Below are 27,921 nucleotides of genomic sequence, written 5' to 3'. Positions count from 1 at the left end.
AGGCCAAGTCATAATCTAGGCTGTAGGTCCACACAGTGTATGTCACAGACTTGCTAAAAGGACACTGTGTCTATGTCCTGGAATTCTCGAAATCATAAGGAAAGATGATATATTATATTTAACACTCTTTAGAAACCCATGAAGGAAAACATAAATATTAACAACCACAGTAGCAGTGACCACCTACGATCCAGCCTGTGTGACAACGGAACATAAAGCCTGCAGGCTGCACTCTAGAAACATGAGGCTTGCCTTGGCTCCAGAAGAAGTGTCACAGCAGCATCCTCGCAGGAGCCCTGCATTCTTCCCGACACATATTCTTATGCTCACCTCTTACTTTACAGAAACACATTTCATTCACATACTCAATATTTATACCTACTGATTATAATTTTAATAAACATTTACTACTGCCGGCCTTTGGTTTCTGGAATGCTCTTAAAAGCACGAGGTGAATGGAGTGTTCTCAAGTCAATTAGAGGAAGTGGCTAGGGCTGCGGCACATTCAGGTCCATTAGTAGCTTTGAAGACAAAGCTGAGCACTAGCATTCTGGAGCTTACAAAATCAGGGTGGGGAGGAAGGGCTGCACTAGGAGAATTTCTTTACTATTGCTTTACAAATGCACAGGTCCAGTCACAGGAGCATATGTAAAAGACTGGTAAGCTTCACTGTGTATTTCTTTCTTTCTTTTTTCTTTTTTTTTTTTTTTTTTTTTTTTTTTGGTTTTTCGAGACAGGGTTTTTCTGTGGCTTTGGAGCCTGTCCTGGAACTAGCTCTGTAGACCAGGCTGGTCTCGAACTCACAGAGATCAGCCTGCCTCTGCCTCCTGAGTGCTGGGATTAAAGGCGTGTGCCACCATCGCCCGGCCTTCACTGTGTATTTCTATGTACTAACTAAGGCGTGCTAATTAGATGTACCACGCCTCTCTCTGTACCATGACATATACTCTCATCGCCAGTATGGCATGCTAGAAGCATATTGGGTCTCCTGAGAGTAAAACTAAGGCATTGTTGGGATGGGAAATATATCTGGTATTTTTCTTTAAGTTTATCCAAACTATGACAAACTCTTCAAAGTTATATAAATTCAAAGAAATGCTGCATAGTTTCTCACTAATTATAACACTAAATAAAACAGTATTAAAAGGAGGGGGTCTAACATTACAATTAATAACCTACAAATGATTAAATATAGGCATGAACTTCTAAAACATATTAATAAACATTATGCCTTTGCATTGATTGTCATTTTTATATATTCGCTAAGAGTTGCAAAATACATTTCTCAAACCATTCTCTTGCCACTTTTGAATCTACAACATAAATTAGAAATACCAAGATTCCCTCAGTTCAAATGTTTAGAGACGAAGGAATCTCTTTTGCTCAAACTGACAAGGAAAATAAAGCAAAGCTAGAAAACCCATGCTTTTGTCAGGCACCAAAGGATGACCTGACACTTACCGGAGGGGACATCTTCCGTCTTCGTGGTGGAGACATCTCATTGTCCTTACTTGCTTGTTGGCGCAACAAAGCTTTGAGTTGACTGACTACAGAGCAAAAACAATGAATTTATTGACCTTGCTAGAGATCCACGGGTTATGCATAGTTAAGGTTCTAAATGTCCCCCAAAGGTTGTGCCCCAAAGAAAATGCCCTTCACTTAACATTAATGGGAAATAAAGGATAGAAGACGTAGGACCTAGTGAAGAGGTGGGGATTTGGCCATTAAATCAAATTATTAAATGTGGGAAGTCTTTAAGTTACTGGGGAAGGTGGGTTCCACTCTTCCTTCTCTTTCCCCCTTCCTGGCATTAGGTATTTAATCTAGCACTATGTGCCTGACTGGAGGAATTTCCCTGTCACATTCCCAAAGAAGCAAGGCCAATCAATAATGGGCTAACACATGTAAAAATGAGCCAAAACAAACCCACTAAGGTAAGTTGGCAGACTCCTGTAATATCGTCACTTGGGAGATGCAGGCTTGGGGTGACCACAGGTTCAAGCCCACTTGGTCTACACAGAGAGCTCCTGGCCATCTAAGGATTCACAGTGACACTTTGTCTCATAAAGAAAGAGAAAAAGTATATTCTTTATAAGTTTGTTTCTCTAAGATGTTGTGATAGTGATGGAAAGCAGACTAACATTTTATTACCAAACATCAAGCCAGCAAATATTGCTGAAACTACTATTAGGCAATAAGGTTTTTGTTAGTGGCTGGTGATACAAAGAAAAGAATGAAAATTTAAAAACTACTTTTTAAATTTTTTTAATGATTTTTATTGAGCTCTACATTTTTTCTCTGCTCCCCTCCCTGCCTGTCCCCTCCCCTTTAACCCTCCCCAAAGGTCCCCATGCTCCCAATTTACTCAGGAGATCTTGTCTTTTTCTACTTCCCATGTAGATTAGATCTATGTACGTCTCTCTTAGTGTCCTCATTGTTTTCTAAATTCTCTGGGATTGTGATTTGTGGGCTGTTTTTCTTTGCTTCATGTAAAAAAAAAACCACGTATGAGTGAGTACGTGTGATAATTGTCTTTCTACATCTGGGTTACCTCGCTCAAAATAATGTTTTCTAGCTCCAGCCATTTTCCTGCAAAATCCAAGATGTCATTATTTTTTCTGCTGTGTATAAATGTCACATTCTCCTTATCCATTCTTCAGTCAAAGGGCACTTAGGTTGTTTCCAGGTTAAGTAATAATTTAATAAGTAAAGTAGTCACACCTGTAGAAATACGCTCTGAATGTAGCTCTAGAGTGTGCACGAAGCTTTATGGACATGGACACAGCACTAAGAGCTTGCGTTCCGGGAGGCACTAATAGTGGTAGTCAACAGGACCTCAGTGCTCGGGACAGGGTGGGAAGGTGTCAGAGCTGCAGTCATGAGGAACTGTGGTATAAAGGCATGGATGCAGGGTCAGGTTGCTAAGAGATGGCTGTGTTCGAAGACAGATGGTTCAGACGAGGCCTGTGAAAAGGACGGCTAAAACAGCAGTGTGAAAAGGTCTGGCTGGAGCCGTAGGTTAGGGAGTGTTGGTAAGTTAGGAATATACTGTTATTCCATCCTAAGGATTTGGAACTTAAGTCTATGGGATTTTGGAAGTCAAAAGAAAAAAATCTAAGTCAGGAATTACATAGCTTTTTCATTGCACAGCAATAGAAACTTAGCAGTAGAGTGGCCAACTGAACAGTCAACTCTGAAGATGAGACAATCTACTGTGTGCCATCCACGCCCAGGCTGACAGTCAACTCTGAAGATGAGACAATCTACTGTGTGCCATCCATGCCCAGGCTGACAGTCAACTCTGTGAAGATGAGACAATCTACTGTGTGCCATCCATGCCCAGGCTGACAGTCAACTCTGAAGATGAGACAATCTACTGTGTGCCATCCATGCCCAGGCTGACAGTCAACTCTGTGAAGATGAGACAATCTACTGTGTGCCATCCATGCCCAGACTGACAGTCAACTCTGAAGATGAGACAATCTACTGTGTGCCATCCATGCCCAGGCTGACAGTCAACTCTGTGAAGATGAGACAATCTACTGTGTGCCATTCACGCCCAGGCTGACAGTCAACTCTGTGAAGATGAGACAATCTACTGTGTGCCATCCATGCCCAGGCTGACAGTCAACTCTGAAGATGAGACAATCTACTGTGTGCCATCCATGCCCAGGCTGACAGTCAACTCTGTGAAGATGAGACAATCTACTGTGTGCCATCCATGCCCAGGCTGACAGTCAACTCTGTGAAGATGAGACAATCTACTGTGTGCCATCCATGCCCAGGCTGACGGTCAACTCTGTGAAGATGAGACAATCTACTGTGTGCCATCCATGCCCAGGCTGACGGTCAACTCTGTGAAGATGAGACAATCTACTGTGTGCCATTCACGCCCAGGCTGACAGTCAACTCACCAGCATGGCTGTGCTGCAGCTCATACCAGGCCACACCTGAGTCCTCATTTTCTACGTTGATGCTGGTGGGAAGGTCCAGTGCCTCTTCTTCCACAGTGACATCAACTTCTCTCAGGGCACATTTCAGCTGGTGAAGGCTTCTACTGGCACGCTCTGCAATAAAAGCCTGATGAAAGTCAGGGCCCATAGGATGGTGGAATACTTGGCCAATAAGGTATCCTCAAAATGAGTATCGGTCTCAGGGGGACCTCATGGTAAAAAGTAGAATTCTAGCTCTAGCTAGCTAAGGAACATAACAGAGGAGGTACGAGAAGATGAAGTTCACAGTTAGCAAGACTTGGGAATCGCTACAGTTCCTGCTCACGCTTTATGAACATTCAGTGTGTGGGATTGCCTAGTTAGGGTTTCTATTGCTGCGATGAAGCACCATGACCAAAAAGCAAGTTGGGGACAAAAGGGTTTATTTGGTTTACACTTCCAGATCATAGTCCATCATTGGAGGAAGTCAGAACAGGAACTCAAAAAGGGCTGGAACCCGGGGACAGAAGCTGATATAGAGGCTATGGAGTTCTGCTTGCTTATGGGCTTGCTTCCCCTGGCTTGCTCAGCCTGCTTTCTTATAGAACCCAGAACCAGCAACTCAGGAATGGCACCACTCACAATGGCTTGGGGCCTCCCCCATTGGTCACTAATTGAGAAAATGCCCCACAGCTGGATCTCCTGGAGGCATTTCCTCAACCTACTATGCTCTTTCTCCCTGACGACTCTAGCTTGTGTCAAACCGACACAGAAAAACAGTCAGTTCAGCCAGAACGAGGACTGAATGGCTGAGCTCCCTCTGTGGTGAGATAACCAGCAGCCTGGGGAGGTACTTCCTTTTCCTCAGCGCTTGAGACTCTCCAGTTCCACCTAGAGATATGAGGTGAGTGGACAGAACCATTCTGGCCCAGGGAAACCTCATTTTCTCTGAAGACCTAACAGCCCTGCCTCACCAACAGAATTCAAACTGCTCAGACTAGTTCTGATCAAGAGTTGGACAGCTGGGTGCTTATAGTAGCAACCCCTAATGCATAACCTGGATGACTACATCATACCCACAGACACTTGGTTAGTATAAATGACCACCCCTGGAGTCGAAACTGAAATTAACCAGCATGAAACATGTCTCTGGTAAAACACTTCAAGGTATATTGTTATGATAACTCATCTCTAGAAATAGCCTCAGGGACACACTGCACTTCCTCACAGGCTTAAATTTGCATTAGCAGGCTACAATGACAGTTACATCTCAGCTTTAGAAGGGTCAGCGGGGTTTGTTTCTCTGCCTTGGACTGCTTACTTGAGAGCTGACCACACTACTGAAGAGAAATAGAAAGAAGCTAGTGGTTGGTGACAGACCCTGAGACTACAGGAAGCAACTCTACCTATCTTCCAAAGTGCTTACTGTAGCCTTCAAAGGATTCCAGAGACCATTTGGCTGTAATGGCATGGAAATAGAGCTGGGGAGAAAACTCGGTTGGGAAAGTGCTTGCTCTGCAAACAGGAGGACCTGAGTTCGGATCCCCACCACCTCTGTAATAAGCTACTTGTGGCAGAGCACATATGTCACCCCGCTGCTGGTGTAGGAGAGAATAGGTGGATCACTGAGGGTCAGTGGCCAGCCGCTCTAGTTGAATCTATGAGTTTCAGCCTTAGTCTCAAAAGATGCCTTGTCTCTGAAGATAAAGGTAGAGAGCAATTGAGGAAAGACATTCAGGCCCATCCTCCTAGCTCCATACACGCACACTCAGGCATAAGCACGCGAACACACACACACTTCTAAAAGGCCTTAATTCATTGTCAGTCATCTATGAAAACACATTTATGAACATAAATTCTACATTTTTCTACAATGTCACTAACTATTAAGTTTAGAACCAAAAATAATAACCTTATTACTTAAAAGAAAAAAATACTCCATGTTACAAAATATGTAATGTGATTTCATCACTTAGAGAAACTCATCTTCCACATGGATAACACTAAGAAGTGGCTTTTCCTGTCTGAAATGAATGGTGAAATCCTATTGTCTTCATGGTGAATTTACCACCACAGTTTTCTGCATAGCAATCTGAATTCCACACGGACCATCCTCTGAATGCACACCTGGTGCTAAGCCAGGTCTAGTCCCTCCTTACTCTCCCTGGGTTCCAGAAGGTCCAGGTTTTAGCAATACAAGGGGCAACAGCGGTTTTCTAAAACTCAATCTTTTCTGAAAAGACTTCTCAATGAAAAACGAAAACCAAAGTGGTTTATGACATGCAATGTAGTTTAGACATTTAGATTTATGCCCTTAAACCTATAAATAAAGCTCTTACCTTTATAGCATCCGTTAGATAGGAAACAGAAGATTCGACTAACATTAAAAGTATGTCCACGGAGCTATCAAATTACATCGTTTCTAAGACAAAGAATAATTATTTATCTATTTATACCTACTCTAATTAAAAGCTAAGAGTTATATTGTGATGAAAAATGCAGTGGGCAGTCTCTACAGGTATCATTCTTTCATGAGATTATAACAATAGCAGAGTTTCCACTTAAACTAAATAAGATAATTATTTATTAAAATAAATAAAATAATTATTTATTTTGTGAGCCTAGGGATTGAACACTGGACCCAAGGGAAGGCTAGGCAAGGGCTCTGTGACTGAGCAACATTCTCAGTCTGTAGGTCAACTTGCAATAACCTTTTTAACCTTGTTTCTAGTATTCTTATTCAGTCTTTCAGAAATACACCAGTATTACATGCATCAAAAATATTGCATGAAATTACAAGACACTGAGATCAACAATTAGCCTCCCTCAAAAAGTGAATTTTGGTTTATTTGCTTTATATTTACAACTACTCACTCAGTTGTAAGGTTCAGAGAAGGAATTTTTGCAAGAACTACACCCTAAAACCAAATCAAGGAGGTAAATGAATTTTACAATCATTTTAGTGTAGTGTTTCAAGGCACACCAAGTGATTTCAATTCCCGACAGCAGCATGCTTAGGATACACAGACTGATTTAATCCTGAGGGATAAATTCAGATGATTCAAGACAGACGAAATGCTATAACTCTTTAGCTGGAGCCACTGCAATGGAGCCTCCCATAATCCGCTACTCATCAAATGCAGCTCAACGCTGCTCTCACTTGATGAAGCCAGATTAATGGGAGGGTCCCGGCATCGGTTCCTACCTGCTGCTCATGGCAACATCTCTATCTAACAAGAGCCAAAGACTATCCGCTTCCCCCTTTCTCGGAGCATAGTCCCCCATCTCACAACACATTCTGGTTTCTTCTCTCCCGCACTAGCCGCAGGCTGAATATAAGCTTAATTATGAATATAAATGCAAACAGATCACATGAAAATATATGCAAGTGAACATTAATCAATACAATGATCACTGAAAAGGTACTTAAGCCAAAAACTAAAGTCAAAGTGTGTCTTACTCATTTCTCAGTCCAATTTCTCTTCTTCCTACGTTTTAACTCCTGCCTCACCATTGAGTTTCTGTTCATTAATGTTAACATTTTAAAACACAGTTTTAAACTTTGACAACTATATGCATGCATATAAGGTTTTTGATCATATTCGACATCCATTACTCACCCACACTGTCTAGACCCCTTTCTGTGCCCCCTGAAGTCTTCTCCTATTTAAATGTGGTTTATTTTGTTGTTGTTCTTTTATAAACCCCTTAGTTTATTAGGATTGCCTGCATGAGGACGGGTATGGAGCTACTTAGGAGCAGGGCAGTTTACCAGTAGCTACACCACTGAAGAAGAATGACCCCTCCCCCAGCCACAGAACCTGCCAACAGCTCCTCAGCTAGGGGTGACATTAACATGGTTTTGAACAAGATGTAAGTTCTACTCGTGTAAGACCAACAGCTACATTCGTCTAATCAATTATTCATTTCTACATTTTCCATCTGCCTAGAAGATGTGAAAGAAATGTCCCAGAGTAGGGGTGGGGACTCATCCTGTAAAGTGCCCAGCTGTCTCAGAGAAAACACGCGATCAGCCTTTTCCAAGCCTGAGATATGGGATGCTGTGCAGGTCCTGACACAAGCTTAGGTCAGGCAGACAAGCAGAAAACTGACACCACAGGAAGACAAGAGAAATGTGTCTGTTCCTACTTGATTGAACCACAGTCCAGTTTAGAAGACAGCTGCCATGGTTTACTAGAGAACCAACAGGTAGCAGAACCATGAGAGAAATAAACAGCCTCATCCAAAGTTGGAACAAAGACAAGTCTTGTAAGCAACAGCCCCTCCACCCGTAGTCATGAGTATCAACAATGTCTGTGAACATTACTAAATGTTTGCTTGCCAGACACACTGTCCCTGGTTTAGATTCATTGGTTGAGACCAATGAAGCCAGATCGCTCCTGCACAGCCTGCAGGAGCTATTCCCAGTGGCATGCTCCTGCTCAGCCTGGAGGAGCTATTCCCAGTGGCATGCCCCACACCTACCACGTTATTATAACTACAAATACAACAGCCTTTTGATGAAATGAGCAGCACAGCCAGCTATTGTTAGTACCGGTAGGGCAGGAGAAAACCAAAGCCCACAACTGCCAATGTAGGATTCTTTAATATTTCTATCGTAATAAAGAGATCAAATTTTGTGTTTAGCTAGTTTATTGCAAGGCTGGAGCCTGATGTAGTATGTGTTCTAGGTCCACTCCTACAAGCCTTCCAATGGGCTCAAGGAACTCCATCACGATCCAGTTTGCTGAGATGTGTGCAGAGTGCACTTCAGGAACCTTTCTTTGGACTCACATGAAAACTGTGCCATGCACTGGTACTGTCCCTGAAGTACAGATCTTTAAAGATTCTGAGCAAATATAATTTTTCTCATTATCCCAATAGCTTGGCATCCTCTTTCCAAGAACAACAAAGTAACATGGTTACAGTAATGGTTTGGGGTGACTTCCACAAAGTGTCCTTTCTGTCTGTTGTTAAATCTTGTCTTTGACCTCGTCAGTAGAAGATAAAGAAAATTGAGATTTTTGCTTGTTTGTTTTCAATTACAAAGGGTAGCCTTGAACTAGAACTCCTCCGGCCTCAGCTTAATCAACACTCAAATGACAGGCATATTTCACTATGCCTTGCTTATTGATTTTTGTTCTAGTAAAACAAAAACAAAGAAGCCACTAAAAACATGAATATATAATAAAAAACATTCATAATTAATTTTTAGATCTCCCGAAGTATACATGTATGTGTCTGTGTGTGTGTGTGTATACCTACAGACAAATAATACGTGGCAAAGAATAAAAATATTAAGAAATATTTATGGAAATAGAAAAGAAGAAATGTAAGGTTTTTGTGTGTAAATCTGAGAAAAAGAGAAACTTTCCCTGAAGATAAACATGTGTTCTTAAGTGGGCCAAAGGTCCTGATGACATCATTGCTAGCTGCAAACCTCTCAGTTACTAGTGTTATTACACAACCCTTCTGCAGATGTGAATTCTTCCCTATATCCAGGAAAAACATCTCCCATCAACATTATCCCCAGTTTTCTCCAAGTACACCAAATACAAAGAAAGGACCTTCCTCAAGATTAGTGCTCTCGCCACAGGCCCCGCCTCACTTTCACTGCCCACTCCAGTGACTCCTTACTTGGAATTTCGTAAGACATGAGCACAATGTCTATCCTTCAGAGCACTGAGACGGTCACCAGTCCTCCAGGTGACAGGGAACACTAGGCTCTTAGGCGTTTACGCTTGGCTTTCTTCTTAGAGAAGGAGCACAAGGAAGGAAGAAGTGGGGGAGAAGGAAGCCAGGAAGAGAACGCAAAGCACAGGGCACAGAAGCTGACCCTTTCCCTAGTGTCTTTCAGCAAGTCCCTCCCACACTTGGTTGCCTTGGCTCCTACAGGCAACAATTCTCACATCTAGTCCAAGCTTCTAACTTTACAGATGAGGAAGCAGAAATCCAGACCCAACTTATTAACCTATCCAAGGTCACACAGTTGCTAATCGGCAAAGTTCAGTGATCTGGCTCCTAGTCACACATTCTCTCCTGACTTTGTCATATTCTCCACAGATTGCATCTGCAGCCTGAAATACCAATGTTGTGAAGGCAAAGGGGAGAACTACATACAGGGTGTGTCTAAAGACACACATGTCTGTGTTCCTGTCACAGACAAGCTTGTGTGAACAGTCTGTCCACTCAGCCTAAGGTGGAGAGGAATCGTCTGATCAGGTGAGAAAGGTGCTGTTGCTAGCTGCATGCACTCCACACGCTGTACCAGGAACGCGGCATGGTTCTGTGGGTGGGAACAGACACACTGCCTTGCAATCTCACGCCCCCCCTTTTTATTTGTTTGTTTGTTTTTGTTGTTTTTCGTGACAGGGTTTCTCTGTAGCTTTGGAGCCTGTTCTGGAACTAGCTCTTGTAGACCAGGCTGGCATCAAACTTACAAAGATTTGCCTGCCTGTACCTCCCAAGTGCAGGGATTAAAGGCATGCGCCACCATCGCCTGGCCTCGCTCCCTTTAAATACTGGAACAGATTGCTCATATGCATGATACCTAAGACATCCAGGGTTAATTGCAGTTCTGACTTTCTATCACTTTCTTGGCTATAACCTAGTTGATTTCATCTCGTGTCCTCACACGGTTATGCACTGAAATTACTTAATAATTTATTTCAATGGTGGAGGTTGAACCGACCCTTCATTCACCAGGCAGCTGCTCTACTGCAGGGCTACACCCCAGAGCAATCCACGAAATTTAAATTGAACAATGCATTAGTTACTTTTCTCATTACTGGGACTCACTATCTCACAGAAGCAACTTGAGAAGGAGTTTTACTCACAATTCTAAGGTCCCTTGGTATCCTGGCTGAGATGGCCCAGGGCTGCCGCTCAGGTTCTGGGGGCAGGAACTCTCAGCCTGCTCCTACTGTAGACAACCAAGAAGCAAAGAGCTTAGCCTCTTGCTTCAACCTCCCAAGTAACAGGAATACAGGTGTGTGCCGCACAGTCTCTTCCGCAGTTTCTCACCCAGGCCACAGGCAACCCAAAGGAAGGAAGAACTGGGAGACAATCTATCATGTTAGCCCAGGTAACATGGAGTGATGCTATGCTGGGGCTCTCACCCCAAACATCCTGCAACCTCCAAAAACAGGGCCACCACCCGGGGGCCAGTGCTAAACACATCATTATGGGGGCTGAAACAGAGGAAGCAGATGCCGTTGCTATATTCCCTAGTTACAAATATGTCTCCCATCCACTGTGTACCTTGACTGATGCCCACCTTAGGAAAATGGACACCTAATCACACTGTTAGGACGCCTTAAAATTCTCTTCTAGTTCTACACTCAGCTCTGTGGCCCCCGGGACACCAGCGAGACGCTCACTTTGACCATGCTGGAAACTTGAATGTTCATATGGCTCATTCATAAAACGAAGAGACACTAGCAATTAGTAAAAAGTCTCAGGAATAAATAGGAATAGAAGACCAATACTTGACTTGTCTTCCAGTGTACATGAACTAGGGAAGACATTTTATAACACTACTCTTAAATATTGGGCACTCTTGAAATAACAAATGACATCATATTCACCAATGTTTGACTATCCAGAAACAAAAGTTTACTTTAAAGGTAGTTATTCTTGCTGGGTGGTGGTGGTATGCACCTTTAATCCCAGCACTCAGGAGGCAGTGGATCTCTGAGTTTGAGGTCAGCCTGGTATACAGAGCTAGTTCCAGGACTACATAGAGAAACCCTGTCTTGAAAAACCAAAAACCCTCTCTGAAAGTGGTGATTGATGTTTGGCCTGTTTTGTTTCCTTCTAAATATTGTTGTATATGCTAATACAAGAAGCCACCAAATCAATAAAAATCATCCTGAAAACCAGGAGAAAATCAAGTTGTTAAAGCTATGGCTTGATCGTTTTCAAATGTTCATCTTTTTCTATATCTCACATTTGCCATTGGTGAAATGTGTTTGACCTTAACACTAATTATAAAATTTACATTTATTTTAATTAGGAATTCATGCTATAATTACTGGAAGCAATAGCAGTATTATTACACATATTACTACAATATTTAATTTTTTTTTGGTGCTGACAATTGAACTCAGGACCTTTTCCATGCTAGACCAGTGCTATTTCATCAAGTCAAGTACCTACTTCTTTGAAATTAGTTTGAAATCAGCCCTATGACTATATCAAAATGTTTAATATTAAAGCACCCCTCAAAGTGTGGGGAGCAGATAAAGTCCTGCATGAATGTGTATTTTTGACATGAGCACAGCCATGTCAAGGATTCCAGTGCCTCAGACCCATCGGAACAGCCAAGGCCTTCCCCAGGTCAGACTCTGGAGAATGGCGAAGATTCCTCTGGTCAAATTATGGATACAGCTGATCTTTTGCTAAAACCAGTACATACAGGAAGTATAGACCACATCTTCCTCATCCCAGAGGACTGCAGCCCCAGACTGCTCATCTACAGAAACCCCCTACTCCTCCTAGTTTCCAGACCACCGTTGTAGCTTCTCCAACTGAGTCCATGGCCCACAGCATCTGGATAGAACTTGTACCTGTCATTTCTTCATTCCCTGCTGCCCCAGTCAGATCAATCATGTGACTATATCAAAATGATTAATATTAAATAGTTCCCCAGTGGTTAAATAAAGACCCAAAATTATGTCGCAAAAGTACTAGATGAAACCACAAAAAAAAAAAATCAGAAAAATTTTACCAATCTGAAACAATTACAACCATTTATGTCCCTGAGCAAAGTATTTTTCTTGATTCCAAATAAAAAATTAGAAGCAGTTTCTTGGGTATCCAACAACTCTGGATATGCCAATAGGCTGAGGACGGCGTTCAACTCCTTCATCCTATAGTTTGAACATGAGGATGCTGACAGTCCATAACACTACCAATAGATATAGACAATAAACACCAATAGATACAAGCCTACAAAGTCAAGAGTCATAAGGAGATAAACTTTCCAGTCTCCTCATTCTTTTTTTAATTTTGAAGGAAGCAAAAATTAGCGACTAACATTTAATGAGCATTTATGTGTCGAGCACGGGTTGTCACCCTTGAAAACATAGCAACCTGCAATTGCGTTGTTTATGGTCGTTCCCCATGAGCCAAAGACTCCACAGCGATAGGGACTCACTGCAAATTCATGACCTAGTATAAGCAACCCAAATCAGGCATTCAATTAGTATTTGCTGAATAAATCATGCTATAAATGATTCAAATATTTTAACTGTTGGCCATAGCCTATGCAGTAATGAAAATGCAGAATAGAAAAAAAAGTGCATCACAACCAAGAGAATAAAGTCTTTAGTGATTTTTTTTACTTTATATGTCCCGCATTTACTATATGCCCATCTCTTCTTCCTTCCTTTCCACATGCCAGACAAGCATTCTAACACTTATTAATATGTATTTTGTTCATTTGTTCCCCACAATAACCAGGTGTAGCTGACCCTATAACTTCAACATAGCAAGGTCTCAAGTTTCCTGAGGTTATATATGTTGTCAAGATAACAGAGCTAAATATAAGTATGGACACTACTTAACCAAATAATCATTCCTCTGGTGTTTTGCTCAGAAAAAAACGTGATTGAACTAAATAGTTCTTCAGTAACAGTAATTATGACTCGATTAGTAAAAGAGACATAGGTTTTGAAGGTGGATAGGCCTGAATTCAACACCTACCTTTGCCACTAACCAAACAACTGTGTGGGTTATGGCCTACAACTCAACCTCTCTGAGCTTTGATTTCTTGGCATGTAAAATGGGAACATTAGTAAGATAAAGTTTTAAATACTTTGTATATGGAAATAATGTAGATCAATAAATACTATATAATTATAAATAACTACTAGTGTTTTGTTTTTGGTCTCAGAAGAGTCAATAAACTAAACCAGGATTTGAATGTGTAAAAAATATGAATAAGAAATTTATTGGATTAAACAGCAAAGTATGGCAACAGGATAAAAGTGGCATAGAGATGTCCACAGTTTGTACTGGCACTAGTGGACAGACACCTAAATTAAGATGTAGGTACCCTGTTGGGTCAGGTTACCATAAGAATCAGAGGTAACAACGCTGCTTACTTAACCCTACCACCAAAATCAAACTATTTCTTCCTTGAGATCAGAGCAGCACCCGTCTTCTTTCTCCACAGCCTGGCTGGTGCTCAAGGAAAGTGTTAGGAAAACCACCCATTATAGCTCAGGGTACCTAGGAGCTAGGCACTGAGATTCGGAGGAACTCACCCCGGAGACTCCGTTGGTATTGCCCCAGACTGTCCTCCAGGGTAGAGTTCCCTGGGGACTTTGCCATGGGGTCAGAGATGGGAGTTACGCGGGAAAGTGTCCAGTGCACCCCTCCGAGGGCAGGCCTAGCGCTGGGGGTTGGGGGTTGCCTGTCTGCTTCCTGTCGCTGCTGTCACTAGGGAGCCAGGAACCCCGGACTGAGCTCCTGGGGGCTCTTCCTATCCCCTGGCCCTCATGGTGATCGTCGGGAGTTGTAGTTCGCAGGCTCAAAGCTGCTGTTTCTAGAGTCCTGTGAGTCCTCCAGCTACACTACGATTCCCAGAGGGCTAAGCGCTCAAGGCGCTTCGCCGGCAGTTTAGCGGCCTGAGCCCGTTGCCAAGAGACGGACTGGCAGGCCGCGCCCTTTCCCTTCTGCCCAATTTGGATTAGTCCCACTGTCCTGCCATCCTCCTGCCACCTGGATCGACAGGCTGACAGAAGAGGCCCAGCGAAGGCCTCAACTCTTCATAGTGGGTCGTTTGTGGAGTTGATCCCTGAGCCCTCTTAAGGATTCACTGTGAACTCTGTTTAAGTTAGGATTACTGTCAAAATTGTTTCTCTCTCGAAAATGAAGCTGTCAACCTTCCAAACAGCCAGAATGTGAAGGCGGCGGACACTACAACTCCTAGCATGCCCAGCGCCCCGCCCTCCGCGTGGAGTTGGCGCGCTGCCCGCTGGGAATCGTAGTCCGGGTTGGTTGCGGTCCTACTCGAGCCAGGCATCTCTTTATTGTTCAAGCGGCTCTTGCGAGCACGCCTGCGCAGTGGGCAGCTGAGGGAGCGTGTGGGTGAGACCCTCCTCAAAGCCCCCTTTCATTGTCTGGGTCTGGCGCCTGCGCAGTGAGGCGTCGCTAGGCCCCGGCTAGAGGAGGGAGAGGGCCTGGCGCCTTGCCCTTCGCGAAGCGCCTGCGCACTGAGCGGCCGCTCGCAGCCGTTCCCGCTATGTGTGGGGCGTGTGTGGAATAACGTTATTGCCCAGCGGAACCGAGGGGGCCCGAGTCCACGGCGGCGGCGACGACGACAACGGCGACGGGGTGGGGGGAGGACAGCGTGGCAGAGACTGACGGGACGCGCCGCGCGCCCCGCCTCCCGGTCCGGTCCCTCTCCGCGGTGAGGGGTAAGTGATGCGCTCGGGGTCGGCGCGGCCCGGGATTCTGCACGTCGTCGTCGTCGCCGTCCTCTGCTCCTGCTGCCGGGGGTCCGGGCGCGGCCCGCGGCGGGGTGGCGTGCGAGCCCGGAGGCCGAGGGGGCAGCGCGGACGCCCCGCGCGGACGCCGCCCTCCGGTCCCCTCCCGTCCCCTCCCCCACGGACTGCGGCCGGACGCCCCGGGCCGGCTTCCCTTCGGTGCGCCCGCTCCTCTAGGGCTGGCTCCTGGCTTTGTGCAGCCGCCGCCGGAGATGTCGGCAGACGCTGCGGGCGGAGCATCCAGGAAACGAGTTTTCCGGGGCGCCCATCCCTTTTGTAGGGTTGCTTTCGGGGTGTGAGGCGGGGGTGGGGGGTGTTGGACGACGAGCCTTCGGGTGGTGTCGGGAGGGCGTGGAAGCCGTGCTGTCACGCAGCCTCCCCGGCGACTGCACCCCACGTCGCCTCCGGCTGGGTAGTAAACCCGCGGGAGGAGCGAGTGGCTTCCTGTGGGCTTCATTGTCCCAAGATTCAGTTGTGGCGTTTGGATCTGGTTCCCTTCCATTTTATTCAAGGGGAAGAAATAGCAGCTGCGCTGACGCGGAAGGGAAGACAAGGAAATGTGTCCTAAGTCATATGATCTCTGTTTTCTGGTCTTGAGTAGTTTTACTGTTTTTTTTTTCTTTTCTCCCAAAATATAGAAAAGACAGGCTGTACCTGCTAGAGTCCAAGTCTGCCAAGGTGATCACTATAAAATTACTAGGTGACAATGAAAGCTGGGCTAGGTAGGGCCTACAGGGAAGCTGTTGTTTAGCAGGGAAATGAACCAGCGGAATTATTTTTTCCACTGGGTGGGTAATGCGTTCTTGTTCCTAAGGGAATACATTAGGATACGCTTAAAGCTAACAAAACAAAAAATAGGCCGGGTATATTTCAGTTTCAGAAATTGATTGCTTTTTATTCTGCTGATGAAAATTCAACCGTCGGAGAGGAATTTGTGGGTACAGACAATACATCCTTGAAGATGATTTGAATCTGAAGCGGGTGGTATTTGACACGCAGGCAATAGAATGAAGAGGAGGAGGAGGAGGGGCAGGTGGAGGCATAATGTGAGAACTACATTCATTATAAATAAGAATCTAAGTCTTTATGGACATAATCCTGTGTACTTAGCCTTCAGAGACTGAGGAAATCACTGAGAAATAGCAAGGTTTTGTTTTGTTTTGACCACTGTTTTTTTTTTTTTAAATAAGACCAGGGATGCTTTTAGTTCTTTCTTTTGTGAGTATTACAAAACTTTGGGGTCCTAAAACAGGAGTTGTAAGTGGGCTTAATGGAAACCAAGAAGATGCTAACACCAACAAAGTTGGCTGCCTTGTCTGCCGGTAAGCAGTGGAAGGTAGAGCCAAACAAAACCAGAATCTGTACAGGACTGTGATCTTTCCCACGTGTGTGCCCAGTCCTCTGCCTGCACAGACATACAGAACATCTCCACACACCTTGAGTGGGCTTTTTTCTTTTTTAAACTCGATTCTCAACAGTTGTATTAATTTACTCCTTGTGTTGTGTTATAAATTATTAATTATACTGAAATGGGACTTAAGTTTTATAGACTGAGGAAAAATATCTTCAATCATGCTTTTTGTGAAAAAAGACTGGCTTCCCTACTTATTAATAACCAAAACATAGTATGTTCTGACATTCAGTACTATTTTATAGTGTGGTCAACTCTATAACCTGTGTTAAAAATAAAATGTACATACCAGAACTTAATGATGTTTGTTTTTCTTTAGTGAATTATATTCTTCTCAACTTATACTAGAACTTATCTTTTGATAACTTATTTGGGGAGGCTTATTTTACTTTAAAATGGGGGTTTTGTTAAAATATAACTTATTTTTTTATTCTCAATCTTAATGTTATTTTTAGAATGTGTTAGATTTTAGCCAATTTTTTGTTTTTTCATGGCGGGGAGGTGGGTTCAAGACAGGGTGTCTCTGTAGCCATGGCTGTCCTGAAACTCACTCTGTATGTGTAGTCCAAGCTGGCCTCAAACTCCGAGATCTACCTGCCTCTGCCTCCTGAGTGCTGGGATAAAAGGTGTTCGCCACTATGTCAGGCTTAGATTTTAGCCAGTTTTTAAAATTCATGATTAAATTCCATGTGTGAATTTTACTCAGTAAAAATTTAAATACATTTTACTAATAAATTTTATGGTACCCTAAAATAATTCTGTGTGGAATCTTCTTGTTTCTTATATTAGCGTTAGAATAATGAGATCTACATTGTGAGTATTTATATCAGTTCTGCATGCTAATGCAGATGGTTCTCAAAATTCTGTGTTTCATTTTCTCATTTCTTTTTATTTACTGGGGGGGAATCAGATCTTGGATTTATTACTGCATCTGCTAGTAATCAGATATTGCTCCTCTGGTGGTAAAAGCTCTGTATTTGAACTTCTTATCTATATGGGTTTACAGTGTGTGTGTGTGTGTGTGTGTGTGTGTTTGTGTGTGTGTGTGTGGTTTGTATGCATGTTTACCTGTGTCAGGGCATGCATTGCCTGTGCACATGGAGACCTGAGGTTGAAATGTTCCTTGATTGCTTTTCTACACTGTTAATTTTGAGGCAGCGTGCCTCCATTGAAACCAGGGCTTATGAATAAGGTTAGTCTGACTAGACAGCTTGTTCCAGGGATCCCGTCTTTACCTTTTAAGACTAATATATCTTCCCCCACATTACTGTATCTTCATGCCCACTCAGCATTTGCATGGGCTCTGGTGATCTGAGCCCTGTCTGGTCTTCTTACATGCCTGGCAAGTCCTTTAATCGGACCTTGTATGGTTTATCCACTCAACAAAATTCTGTTCCTGATAAATATTTTTACTAATTGATGCATAATGATTTTTGTCTTCTGTCTTAAACATAAGGTTGCTAAGCAATGCCTATTCTAGTAAGAATATGATAGGTCATGGTAAGTTGTAAAATATCGGTAAAGCTGTAAATTATTCTGAATTAGCTATATACCACCAGTGTTTGATGAGTAGACAATGATTAAAGCATTAAACATTGATCTCTTTCACACAAAAAATGGGGCATGTTTAGTGGAGTAAAAGCCCTAGACCATATTTTTTTTTTTTTGAGACAGGGTTTCTCTGTGGTTTTGGAGCCTGTCCTGGAACTAGCTCTTGTAGACCAGGCTGGTCTCGAACTCACAGAGATCCGCCTGCCTCTGCCTCCCAAATGCTGGGATTAAAGGCGTGCGCCACCACCGCCTGGCCTCTTTTAATTTTCTTTAACAATGAAGATTTCTAGTAATTACCCATGGCAAAGTGAGCTTTGATTTGTTTTGCTCTAGTGTTTTATGAGGGATGTGTTTAGTAATGAGTTCAGTTTTTGTGGTATAAAAAGAATAAGAAAACATCTGTGATTGATTAAACTGGATATATTAACTGTTTTGGCTAAAATGATTGTGCAACAGGATATGTAGTTTTTTAAGGCAAAGTAGCATAGCCAAAATGTATGACACCCACTTATATGTCAAACAAAATCATAAAAGAAGCTAACAGGAGGAAAGCTAAGCTCATATAAATTACTTACAGACAAATAGTGACTAAAATGAAGCAGGAAAGAATCTCAAGCATTGCGTAGAACTGAAAACCAAGTGAGACATGCAGAGAACAAGTACCCATTTAGTGCATTAGTAAAAGCTGCAGGAGACATTTCTCTTCGGGGGCATGGTGTTACCTGCATGCAACACCTACGAAATGGCAGTTTTTGCAATATTTTTTTTTAATCAAGGTATCATGTTATACAATTAAAGTTGAAAAACTAAGGCGTAGAGAAGTGGCTCAGCAGCTAAGATTGCTAACTGCTCTTGTGGAAGATCCAGGTTTAGTTCGCAGCTTCCATGTAGTGCCTCACAACCGCCTGCAATTCCAGCTCTAGGAGTCATGTACCCTCTTCTGGACTCGACCCCAGGAACACACATGGTCAATATCTCTACATGCAGGCAAAGCACATATTATTTTTAGTAAGCTCTCTTTTTAAAATTTGAAAAAAAATTGAAGCCCAGAGTTATTAAATATCTGTTTCTATGACACGCGTTTCAGAATTGTTGAGTCTGTAACTGGACTCTTGTCTTTTAACTTAATCTTTTCCTGTAAGTTTACTGATGATACCTATTCCCTTATTGACATTGACGAAATGCTGGTGTTGGAAGCAGTTTACACGTCTTCTGTACAGTGTGCCTACACAGCGTGCACATCATTAATATTGTTGAGACCCAGCTTCTCCATGTACCCTTCCCTGGGCTCGCAAGGAAGCCCATTTAACTTCAGAAAGTTTAATGGAAGGTTGTTGCCAGAGTCCTAGGCCCTAGGAAGTCCCAGCTGACCAGGTTGAGCCATGTGCTGCAGGGGCATAGAGAAGAGAGAGGTGAAACCAGGAAGGAATTTTTCTGTGTGGCTACACTAGCAAGGACTAGAATCTGCATACTAACCCCTGTCTTCTGGAGAATGATTGAAGTAGCTCTGGACCTATAGAAGATAAGGATCAAGTGGGGAGCCAGGGCCTGATGTAACCAAACTGTATTAGCCAAATTGATCTGATAGATCGTTATCTGGTTCTGCTGTGTCCTGTTGGCACCACGAAATCATTGATGCTTGAAGGGACAGCTCCGTTCCTTTTAGGGGATGATTGCTTCTGTTTAGGAGAGCAACCTAGGATCCTTTCAGAAAGTAAGACAACAGGGCTCAGTGTTCCTACAATGCAAGATATTGTAGGAAGGGACTCCAGAGAAAAGACGGAGGAAGCAAAGTGAGATCAATTGGGACAGTAACTGTCTTTCTTCAGGGGAGCAAAAGATAACTTCAAATGAGCCATATTGCAATTTTTAATATTTACATATATATAAGTGACATTAATTATAATAAAGGCTTTTGTTATGACATTTCATATGAGTACATAATATATTTTGATCATCTTTCTTTCTCTCTCACGCACGCATACATACACAGAACCTAGGGTAGTAGACAGGAGCCTGTGAGAGGAAAATATGATTCTTTAGGGAAACGGGAGGGTAGTAGAACACATGTGAGTTAGAAGGGTTAGGATGGAAAGTAGGGAGTGAGGACAAAGAGCTGGGGGACAAATTGGAAGTTATGGTCAACCATAACAAGGTATGAACAGCCTCAAATCTAGTGCTGATTTTGCTATATGACTTCTTCCTGTTAGCTGTAGCTCTGTCTTAAGAACAATACACTGAGACTTTTCTCAATAAAATTTTTCAAAATTACCATTTACAACTTCATATTACAGTTGAGTCAGTGCCTCTTTTCCAGTTTAGCGTCTATATTCACCTCTGCAGTTATGGTCTGGCTGTAGAGTGTAGTGACCTGTCGCTTATTTACAACCATGTATTTTTGTTTGCAGTTTGAAGTTGTGTCACATCTTTAGCAACAGTAATGTTTTTCCAGTTTCTGAGAAATGGGGAAGGAAGGGGAGTAATATAGTTCTTAAAAGTTACCCTCATGTAATTCAGGATGAAGTTCTGTACTTCTGCTAATGTTAAAGTTCTTTCTTTTGAACTGAAATTGTTAATAAGTGGCAAGCTTTCTTGGATACTAGCGGTGGGTTTTGTTTTTCTAGTGTTTTTAGCCTTTCGAAAGTCAGCAGCTTTCATTTTTTTGACATGTTTGAAAATTGCTGATGCAGTCTATATAAACATCGTTATATTTACCTAGGTTTCACATACTCCATTTATTAATAGGTGATATTTCTGAAGCCATGATTTATCCTGACCTACTACTAAATTTTATCTTTTTTAATGTGAGTATAGTTAAAAATCTGTTGGGATTTTCTTGGATCATGGTTCTGTCTTGTCATCTAAGGGATTAGTTTCACTTCTTGACTTTTGGACATATATAAATTTAATAAGCCATATCTCTATTGTCATCATCCTTCCTGTCCATGTACTTGTCATAGCCAAGGATAAAGCCATCCAGATTTATAAATAGAATCAATGATACATAAAATATGCTGGGGGTGGAGAAGTAATACAGAGGAGATGAAAATTATTTGCATAGTTTTGGCTTTGTTTTCTTATTTCCCTGAGTAACAGGAACTGTATGAAACTAAGAGTTCGGACGCTAAGGATAATAATATCATATGATAGTAAAGCTGAGTGAGGAAGGCGCTACGAAGATGAGGTCATCAGAACCAGGAAAGGCCTTGCTGCGAGAACGGTGTGACACCACTTTAGACTGCAGGGCTTGAAACGAGGACAATAGTTGTATTCCAGCTGCATTTACACTGTAGCTACAGAATTGAGCTTGGAAACTAGATCAGAATTGTAGAAAATAGCATTGACAAAACTTTGGCAGAAAGGGAAGGCAAAAGAAACTGAAAAATTATCAAAATTAAAGAGTAAGTGATGGTTGACATTCCTTTTTTCATTTTCAAAATGTCAGTACATACACCTTGGTTCAAGTGGTCATTTTTATTGATGATGTATAAATTCCTTCTTACCCCAGTTTTGTAAATAATTATCACTTTTTCCCATGCATTTAAGTAACTTTATTGTATTTTATTTATCCCTCAGTTCAAAGAAATAAAAATATTCTTAACTCTCCTTCCATCTCTGACAGGAAAGAAAGCCTCATTGCACACTGTATCCTGAATGCTGTTATTTCTGAGTGTTTCAGAAATCAGTCTTAGAAACTCCACCCCATCCCAAGGATTTAACATTTCATCTTAGGGGGGGAAAAGGCATGTAGGTATCAGAGTAGAGAATATTCTCACATGCAGTGTGGTTCTGCAAGGAATGGGTAAGTAACTTTGAGAACAAAGAGACCACTGTGATTGAGATGCATGAGAGGAGGAACGAGTAGGAGGAATTAAAGACTGGAGGGAGCTTTTATTGCATGATGTTATTTAAGTGCCGTGGGAATTTATCGAGGGCTTTGAAAGGATTGCCCTGTTTTATAGATAGTGGCTAGAGGGGAGCAAGTATGGGAATAAGATGAACTAAGAAATAATTGGAGTGATCGAGACTAACTTTGGTTAGAGTAGATGTGATGGTGGTAATGAAAGCTGTCCATGTCTGGCTTTACAGAATCAAGAGCTGGGATTGATTATAAACTTAGGGATCATTACTGAACATCTAAGTAACCATGTCAAGTAGGTAATGGGATATATAAGACACAAATTCTGAGGCGAAGGGTTAAAGATAGATAAAATTTAACTCCACTGGTAAACTGGAAGAGTGCTATGGGACAATGGTCTGTACCCTGTCACTTATATTTTAAATAAATGCTGATTGGCCAGTAGCCAGGCAGCGAGTAGAGGTGGGGCAACAAGAATTCTGGGAAGAGGGGGCTGGAGAGATGGCTCAGTGGTTAAGAGTATTGCCTGCTCTTCCAAAGGTCCTGAGTTCAATTCTCAGCAACCACATGGTGGCTCACAACCATCTGTAATGAGGTCTGGTGCCCTCTTCTGGCCTGCAGACACACACACAGACAGAACATCAAATAAATAAATAAATATTTAAAAAAAAAGAATTCTGAGAAGAGGGAAGTTTCAGTCTGGCGTCACCCCGACACAGAGGAAGCCAGATGCAGAGGTAGCATGATATGACTGCCTTGCTGAAAGAGGTACCAAGCCACATGGCCAAAACAAACAAGAATAATGGGTACCAAGCCACATGGCCAACACAAACAAGAAAAATGGGCCAATATAAGTTATAAGAGTTAATAAGAAACCTGAGCTAATAAGCCAATCAGTTTATAATTAATGTAGACCTCTGTATTTTTTTGTGACTGAGCAGCTACCTGACCAAGCAGGACTGGGTGGGACAGAAACTCCTGTCAACAGAAGAGGTCACTTAGGAAATTAAGGTGCCAAAAGGCCCAACATTTGGGACCCTACATTGGACTATTAGTACTAGGAAAGATTGAAATGCAGTCAGAGATAAGAGAAAATTACATGTGTGTGATGCCCCAGAAGCCAAGGGAGGCTAGAATGTTTGAAGGTAAGAGTGCTCGGACACTGTGTCACATTTAGGTACTTAAATACATCTTAAGAAATATAGTACCGTCTCACTGGTGGTCTCTTAACACATACTTTAATAGACCTCTCTTTGTTCTCATTTATTAATGAGAATGCTTGCAACCATTCTTCCTCTAAATTAGCCATCTGTATTCTTGAACAAAGTTTGTTCACAAACAGGGCATTGTTGATTTTAGCTGTACTGACAGTGATCTGTTGGTGAGAGTTGATCAGGTGGTGCCTCAGTGTTATTAGTTGTGTCATATTGAGTCTATTTATCTCAGAAGCTCGGTTTCTTCTGTTATGTTTAGTTAGTGCTAGGCTACATTCTCAGAGGCTTATTATAAAAAATAAATGAAATATTTAATCACAGATTTTGCTTTGCATACAGCCTCAAATTGGATGCCACCTCATAAGAAAAATCTTTCATATATTCCATAGAAGTAACATTTACCTCTCGTGGGTTCTGTCTCATTGGGCAGTTTTGCATATCATTTTGTAGCATTCTGTGGCATAGAGAAAGGGGCACAATGCCAGGAAGAAGAAAAGAACAAGCAAGCTTTTAGATAACTTTCTCCAATCCTCAACTAATCTGTTCCAAACTAACCTTATTTTGATAGATGGTCTACTGGGTAAAGATTTGTTACATGTTACATGGAATAAAGGATAGCAAGTCAAACCTTAAAGCTTAAATAGGAGTCTTGTACTCCAGACAAAGAACTAGAAAACTGATCTGAGCAAATTCAAGGAAAAGGGAAAAGAGAGCCTACTGAACAAAAAGGAATTGAATAAAATATTCAATTTATTGAAAAACACGTTGAAAATAGAAAACTTTATGTGGTAAGCTTCATGAGACAGGGAATACATGATTTAAAACTACAAGAGCTGAAGTAGTATAGACAATGGTAGACTCTGCTCAGGATGTGAGAGCCCCATCTTTGTCTCTAGGATCACAAAGTAGACAGGCACACACAAATGCAGTTTTCCTCTCAGTATCCAAGGGGAATTAAATCTTCCATTGTTTGAGACCTTGAAATAAAATGGGATACCGTTTACACCCATTAACATCTTCCTACATACTTAGAAAAAAATCTATGTGTGTGTGTGTGTGTATGTGTATGTGTGTGTGTATGATGTGGATCACGAGGAGGCCAAAGGGTATCTTGGACAGGTGAGTTCCCCCTTCCACCATGTGAGTTCCAGGAATTAGTTCTGGTTATCAGACTTGGCAGCAAGTGCATCTGTCCACTGTGTCCTCTCTGCTTGATCCTCCTATGTACATCATTTCTGTATTACTTAGATTGCCTAATACAATGCACTGTTTCAATATAATACTATTTAATTATTTATATTAATAGTATTTAATACAATACTATTCTCTGTCACTTGGAAAATGGTGGCAAATGAAAAATGTCTATATATTCAAAACAGGCAAAATTAGTCTCTCCCTCTACTATTTTTTATCTGAATTTATTGAACCATGAATTTGAAACCCGTGGTAGTTTGTGTTTGAGTGTGTCCCGATATATTTTGAAGATTACTGTTATTTGCTGTGATTGCTCAAGAGAAGTCTTTCTCGTTGTATAACTAATGCATTGCAGAGTAAAAAGCTACTTACTGCTTTTTTATTCTTTTACAAATTTAAAAATAATTCTTATACATTGTAGAAGGTTCTAAAAGTGTTGAGTCAAAAAGCACACACATTGATAACTCACTAGCCTTTGTTATCTCTGTTACATATTGTATATTCTTATTTAATTTGGCATGATTCTATCTTGGGGTTAGACTTTTTGAGTATTTTTTAATTTAAATATTTTTATTAAGTTGGAAAAAATTATAAAAATTTTTGTATAGACCTGGGGATAAGGGTAAAAAATCTCATTTTAAAATGAGTATGAGTTTTAGAATTCTGCATTTGTATTTGCATTGGATCTGATACAGTTCTTTCAAGCCAAAGGAAAACAGTGATTTCTACACAGATCAGAAGTGTCCATACTAATGTTTACAATTTTTAAAATGCAATTTCCATAAATTATAAATAAGTTACGTATTTAATAAGATGAACTCATAGTTGTGAAAACTCCAAAGGCTATTACCAAAGTTCTGGCAGACTAAATACCTACTAAAGGTATTTTCCATAGCGATAGCATCATCTATGCAGTGGGTAGATGAGCAAGAGGACCGACCCTCCCTCAACTTCTGTCTTTTATATGAATACTGATTCTTCTCCCTCCCAAAGGCCACATCTCTCAGTTGTATTGAGGATGCATGAATTTTGAAAAGGATACCGTCTTAGTTATTTTTTTCATTGCTGTGTACAAATGTCTAAAAGAAAGAATGTGAGGAAGGTTGTGCTTTTTGTTTTTCTTCTCAGTTTTACATGGCGTAGTCCTATCATGGGCAGGGAGAGCCTGGTATCTGAAATGTCCTGACTCATGGTAGCAGAAGCTTAGGGTATGCCATGGGTTGGCATATTGGAAATCAGAGAGCTGGCTAATAAACAGAAAAAAAGAAAAAACTCCAGTTCTCAGGCGTTAGTGGTCTTTATCATCTAGGCCTCATGCCTCAAAAGTTTTTAATGCACCTCCCAGACAATATTCGGACACATGAGGCTGTTCGGGGACGTTTAATATCCAAACTATAACTAATACCTTCATTTAAACCATAGGAGAAAGTCAAAGAAATTGAAGGATATGGATGCTATGTAGTTGTAGCGATTGAAACCAGAAAAAGAGAAAGGGGTTAGACAGGAGTAAATAAAGGTGGGATTGAAGTTCATTTTTTGGAAGGTAAACAATTTTGCTTTATGAGTGGTAGGGTTGACATTTTATTATTTTATTGGCAATAGGGTTGACATGAATTCACCCAGGGTCAATTTATTATTTTCTAACAATAATTGTTCTTAAAATCATTAATATTTGGGGCTAAGGAAATGGCTCACTGATAATTTAAGCACTTACGTGAGCAAGCTTGAGGGCTAGAGTTACGATTCCTAGAAACCCACGTGAACGCTGGGTGGGTATGGAAGTCTGCTTATAATTCAAGCTTCTCTGGAAGGTGGGATTACAAAAGTAGCCATATTGGTGAATGCTTGGTTTAAATTTGAGACCTTGCTTCAATAAATAAGGTGGAAGAGCAGTTGATGATAATTTCCAGTTTTAACATCAGGCTACCACTTGTATGTGCTCTTATGTGCACTCACATGGACACCACACACATACCATTACCATATTAAGCATTTAGTCTAGCAAATACACACAATACTGTACAGCTATCACCACCATTCATCTGTAAAACTGAAATGTAGAACTATTAACCTGTAACTTCTTCATTGCTCCCATCCACAGGCCCCGGCAACTACTATTATATCTCTACAACTTCTGCTACTGAAAGTACCTGTATAGTTAAAAATCTCATAGTGCTTACCTTTCTGTGAATGGCTTATTTTACCTAGCTTATTGTCTTTAGGTTGATCCGTACTGTACCAGGCATCAGAATTCTCTTCCTCTAAAAAGTTGCATGTACCTTATTTTGTTTATTTATACATCTGACCATGAACACTTGCATTATTTCCTATGTATTGACTATTAATACCAGTAATCATTTATCTACTTTAGCTGTTTTCTGCCTCAAAATTACATAAGTTGATATCCAAATGAAATAATACATCCAAGTATTTTGTGCTGGCTATGTCTAGGGATTATCCCTTTTTACCAAAATCTTTGTATTTCATGTTTTCAGAAATTATCACATGTTACACTGTTACCAGTGAGTTCTTAGTTAACTCCTGTTTTTTTTTAAAAAAAAAAAAAAAGGCAAATCACACTTTACATTTTCCCTAAGCTAGCGTAGAAATCTTGGTAAGAACTTTTAATACCTTGGATGTACAAAGGTGTAGCATTTTTCTGGCAGGACATTGAGGATTTAATAAAGTGATTTTATGAAGGAAGTTTAAGTTGCTTGCTTTTCCTACAAAATTGAAGTTGTCTTTTGAAAATACATAGTAAAGTTAGATACAGAATAAGGCTTGAGACTTGGAATGCCATCATCATTTTTGGGGGGAAGTAGGACTTTTTAATGCTATTTCAAATGTAAGTTGTAGATTACATTTGTCCATAGTTATTTATTTTAATTGCTTTTAAAGAAGAATCCTCGATTTATTGCAGCTAATAAGGATAAAGTTTGGAGCATTTATCCCAAAACCATCACTAATATGAGAGCATTTTTTTCTTGCAAAAGTATTCGCACTGCTGGTTTTTTACATGAGTGTGGAGTCAGTATCTTGGTAGGAATCCAAAAACAGCACAGCTGTTATTTTTTTGTGGGAACTGTACAAATGAGGGTGGAGTTGCAAGTAAATGAAGTTTTCCCAAGAGTGTTTTTCATTATCTGTCTCAGATCAAGTTAGCTATACAGCAGAGTTGAAATTTTCGATGTTGTATGGCTTTGTTACTTTCTCAGAGCTACAGCCTCTGACCGTCCAGCATAAAGAATACCACCCTAAACCGTTACAT

General features: G+C 41.4%; 2 protein-coding genes across 31 annotated transcripts in view; one reads left to right on the top strand and one right to left on the bottom strand.

The window, feature by feature from the left end:
• Sdccag8 (SHH signaling and ciliogenesis regulator SDCCAG8) overlaps positions 1 to 14,399 on the bottom strand; it is a 194,415-nt gene extending 180,016 nt beyond the window's left edge. For all 5 annotated transcript variants that reach the window (XR_012912112.1, XM_075989256.1, XM_075989259.1 and 2 more), the window contains exons 1-3: positions 14,201 to 14,399; positions 3,915 to 4,067; positions 1,462 to 1,547 (exon numbers count right to left, since the gene is read on the bottom strand). Coding sequence is in view for 4 of the 5 variants with exons in the window: in XM_075989256.1 (XP_075845371.1) it covers positions 1,462 to 1,547; positions 3,915 to 4,067; positions 14,201 to 14,267 (306 nt within the window). In the remaining variant the exon portion in view is untranslated. The remainder of the gene's footprint in view (positions 1 to 1,461; positions 1,548 to 3,914; positions 4,068 to 14,200) is intronic.
• A 736-nt stretch (positions 14,400 to 15,135) lies between these two features.
• Cep170 (centrosomal protein 170) overlaps positions 15,136 to 27,921 on the top strand; it is an 84,601-nt gene continuing 71,815 nt past the window's right edge. For 21 of the 26 annotated variants that reach the window (XM_075989254.1, XM_075989253.1, XM_075989252.1 and 18 more), the window contains exon 1: positions 15,218 to 15,355. The gene's annotated coding sequence lies outside the window, so the exon portion shown is untranslated. Of the gene's footprint in view, positions 15,356 to 27,921 lie in introns of all 26 variants that reach the window. The other 5 variants (XM_075989231.1, XM_075989229.1, XM_075989236.1 and 2 more) reach the window with 5 other exon arrangements.

Source organism: Microtus pennsylvanicus, chromosome 10 (genome assembly GCF_037038515.1).
Source record: "Microtus pennsylvanicus isolate mMicPen1 chromosome 10, mMicPen1.hap1, whole genome shotgun sequence".
Classification (NCBI taxonomy): domain Eukaryota; kingdom Metazoa; phylum Chordata; class Mammalia; order Rodentia; family Cricetidae; genus Microtus; species Microtus pennsylvanicus.
This window is presented reverse-complemented; position numbering and strand designations above follow the sequence as displayed.